We start from the raw sequence: 4,212 nt of genomic DNA, 5'->3' as shown, positions 1-4,212 counted from the left end.
GTTGCGTTTTATTTCTGTGACCCTTGGAAATCCAATATGACTGAGGCGAATGATTGTACTATCTCGCAATTATAAGTAGGAGTTATACGAGTAATTTTAACGAACATATCATACCTAAGCGTTTCACACTTTGAACTCATGGTAGGCCTACAATATCTAAGTCGAAGTAGCCACGACGGTCCTATATAGCCCCCTTCACATTTTAAGATAATTTCAGTGTTCTATGACGTGTCTAATCATGCATCTATGAACTTTGTCAAGTCGTTGGCAAAATTCTCCTTCAGGCAGTGCTTAGAATCCAATATCTAGATTATAAGTCGAAACTACAGTTTATCGACAAACAAAGAAAAGTTGAAGAGAAACCAGAAGTACAAAGATAAAATAAAACACGCAATACTCAAATTTGTTTAATTATCGCCACTATAAATATCTTTCAAAATACACAATTTTATAAACATTCGTTTCAACAAAATAACAAATTATAAACATATTTGGTATAAGGACTACTTGTCTTTTGTAAATGGTTACAAATGCTTATAACAGTCTGATAGCAATACTTATAAGCTACAGTATATTGGTATATTGTCTATATTAATATGTATTAAACATAGCTGATACAAAAAATTCCGGGTTTTATAATAATTCTCGAATTATTTTGCCGGACCGATTTTTGTAGGTTGACAAAATTATTTATTTATTCATTCCAATTGAAATGAGGACGAACTTCAAGTCGATTTAGTAGGTACCCTACCTATGTAAAATATGCACGCTGTAGAAGTACCCGCACTATTAAATAGAAAAAAAACTTTTAACAAGTAAATACATATATGAAGATACAGTTATAACTAAAATGGCACTTCGTACTTAGCACTCTTAAGCGCCTTTCGTAAAGCAAACCAAAGCATTTTTCTAGTTACAAAATCTATATTTACACATTATACATTATATTTACAAAGCGAGATTTATCTCAATACAACACTTATAAACGAAAACGCTAAGGTAACAAGAGATATGGATAATGTTCCAACTCCTTGAGTGGGAACAGTGTGAACGGTTAAAGCGTACGATAATGCACTCAACCCTAAATCACTCGTTATCAACGCACTGTCCCGGTTAATGAGATCGGCGATTTTCTCAGCTTCCAAAACGCAAACCTTCAACTGCAAATCCGTCGGGCGCCTCAAAATCGATTCTACCGTCACAAATATTTCCATCTCGATCGTCAAGTACCCTCTTAACGCGCATTCTGAAACTTTGACGTGCCGCTCCAAGGACGAGAGGACATTTTTCAGATTAATGACCGAGGCAGAGATGTTCGTGCCGTAGAGCGCTCTGTCGATCTGTTTCTTTGAATATAGTATTCGAAGGGCGCCCCCGCATTTTGGGCAGCAAGCCCCGGGGGCCGTGAAGCCGAGGCAGGACTGTGTTTTTAAAGGCGGGCAGAGGATTCTGTCCAATTGGCACTTGGGCTCCATTGCATCGGAGATGGGTCCGACCGCGAAGCAAGGGCCGAAGTAGTCTACGCTCACATATTCAGCCCAAGCCGCACATTCTGATGAGTATGTGACTCCGTTAACCCCACACACTGTGCCACTCTGCAAATGGATAATTTATTTAATTATAAATTTAAAAACCTGTCAAGCAGCTATGTGCTTTAAACTTTTGTTATTTTAAACAAACAAAAATGTAAATCAGTTATTACGGTTAGCTAACTCTCGTTCTATATAAACTTTTTTTTATAATTGTAAATATATTGTTTTTGTGTATTTAAAAGTTAGTTGTTTTTAGTTTCTTTTTTATTTTGGTTTTGCGCTTTATAAATCTATATTCTTATCTGTAATTATGTAATATGCACTTTTTGCACTTCACTATTTATTTTTCCTTACTAGGGTTTACGTTATCTAAATGTATATTTACCAAATATCTAATGCAATAAAGCGTTAATAAATAAATCTATTTAGTTCAATAGATTTATTTATTAACGCTTCTTCTTAATAGATACTGACTATTACACGTTATGCGCGACGTCTAAACTGCTAATTTACCTATTTTTTTATATTAAGAGTTCTGTTACGTTGTTATTGTTACATCTTATTATGAAAAAATATAACTTTAAGAATTTTATTTAGTATATTTTTAATAGATTAAATTAAAAATGTATCCATAAATTAAAATGCCTAGAAGTTAAACCCAATAAAGTTTAGGGTTAGAAAATATATATTTACCGCGGAACATCCTTGCAGACAATGTCCCCAATAGGCCAGTTTCCTCCCGCTCATGACAAGATGACACGGATTCGTGTGTGTATGTCCGTCTGTGTCACACACGGGCGATGATGGCTGACTATGGCAATGGGTTATGTTCACTGAAAAAAATGTTTTATTATTGCGCGTATTGTATATAAATACTACCAACGTAGTTCTCAAAGGTCCTGTGTTCAACCGACGATTTTTTTTTTTCGAGTTAAATAAATTTTAAATTTATCTCAAGCCCCACTGTGGGGTAAGAGAATGAAATTATAATATAGCGATAATACCATAGTTAAACTATAAATGTTAATACTACATACCACAAGTATATTGAGGACAATCGAGTTGCAATCGTGATAGACAAACAGAAGTGGCGGGCAGGCACACGTGTCTTCGTGGACAGGCCGCGTTGGCGCACGGCGCACGCGCACCGAACTCTATCTCACCGTCTGTTGCGCCTGCGCATCTGTATTTAGTTAAAAACTTAATTATGAATTCGAAATTTGATTTAAGTACTACAAGAATACACGCATTAACAATGTTACTCCTGAAGGTTGTACATGACAGTACGAAAAATAAGTATTTGTATAAGATCCGGGCGAGGATAACGTATTCCCATACCAAAGCCCGTCCTATCATTCGAGGAAACAAAAGGCCATCCGACCGCATGCCATCGTCCCTAGCCTGTTGGCTCCAAAATGGCTGGAATTTTGACGGAGGCAAAATTATGTATGACTATGACGTCTTTGAGCGTGGTGTGGCTAGAAAAACGACCTGCCTATTGCCTATGTCCAAGGCTATTTACATCACTCCTAAGCGAAGGCAATTCGAAGTGATTCAGGGACCTAAAGCGTGCAAGTGTTTGGCGAAGGATAAGTACTAAGCTAATGACCGAGTTCCCTAGACTCCACTGCCCTCCTTGCGAGGACTTTAGCATATATATATTTTATAATATATGATATTTTCAAAAATCAAAATATGTTTGGACAAACTGGTTTTCGTGAAAAGCACTTTAAACACAACACAGCACTTTAGTTACAATATACTATTTTCATAAAAACTACTAAGCCGATTTTGATTAAACTTTTCCTAAGCTGGACAAGCTTTTTCAAAACAAGCATTTACACTTTACAAAATTGAACACCTCTCAAAAGTCAAATATAAAATCATACTCAAATTTTATTAAATCAAATATCAACAATACAGATTAACAAGACAAACTCTTGGTGTTAAAAATCTTTAACAAACTCACTTAGCAAGACAAGCATTGGGATAGAGCCGTCCAGGAGTCGTGACGGGCAAATGATGCGGCGGACAATTGCAGGGCAGACCCGTGAGTAGAGCCGCTCGTCCACACGCGCGGCGGCCGCACACACGCTCGCCGCAAGCGCAGCGACACGGATTGCACTCCATGTAGTATTTCTCACCTTAAAAACAGTTTTATAATAATAATCATTTAATTCTCGATATAACTATATAATATACAGTTCAAATTTGTTATATACATTTTTTTCTTGTTACTTAAGTTAGGATAACGATCCTAACTTCCTTCAGTACCATTTATCGGAACCTCTTCACATGTTTCTTCAAGGCCTCCAGATTTTTTCCAAATTTCTCTAAACATGGCTTTCTTTCTCCATTCGCTTCCTGCTAACGCTTCTATATATTCTATCCACCTTTTTCTACGGTGATCTCTTCTCCCCTTGGTCCTTTCCATAATTGACTTTATTATCTATCTTTTATCTGCATCTTGCTATATGCCAAATGCCATTTCTGTTTTAGGACATTCTTCATCTTATTTTTCGCTTCTTACTTTTTGTATTCTTCTTATTTTAAGTTCCCATTGCTTTCTACATGCTACACGTTTAGTTTTTATTACTGTGTTGTATGTCCACGTTTGGCAGCAGTTTGTGAGGCTTGGTAAGATACAAGTGTCCAATAGAGTTTTCTTGAGGTGAAGGGG

The 4,212-nt window shown here is 36.5% G+C and overlaps 1 protein-coding gene across 1 annotated transcript in view; it reads right to left on the bottom strand.

Annotated features, from left to right (window-relative positions):
• Window positions 1-394: 394 nt before the first annotated feature.
• The window catches only part of LOC125063626 (reversion-inducing cysteine-rich protein with Kazal motifs), a 36,528-nt gene continuing 32,710 nt past the window's right edge, over window positions 395-4,212 (bottom strand). The window contains exons 15-18 of the mRNA XM_047670163.1: window positions 3,502-3,676; window positions 2,570-2,715; window positions 2,226-2,365; window positions 395-1,595 (exon numbers count right to left, since the gene is read on the bottom strand). Of these exons, the coding sequence (XP_047526119.1) occupies window positions 963-1,595; window positions 2,226-2,365; window positions 2,570-2,715; window positions 3,502-3,676 (1,094 nt within the window). The 3' untranslated portion in view covers window positions 395-962. The remainder of the gene's footprint in view (window positions 1,596-2,225; window positions 2,366-2,569; window positions 2,716-3,501; window positions 3,677-4,212) is intronic.

Source organism: Pieris napi, chromosome 3 (genome assembly GCF_905475465.1).
Source record: "Pieris napi chromosome 3, ilPieNapi1.2, whole genome shotgun sequence".
NCBI lineage: Eukaryota > Metazoa > Arthropoda > Insecta > Lepidoptera > Pieridae > Pieris > Pieris napi.
This window is presented reverse-complemented; position numbering and strand designations above follow the sequence as displayed.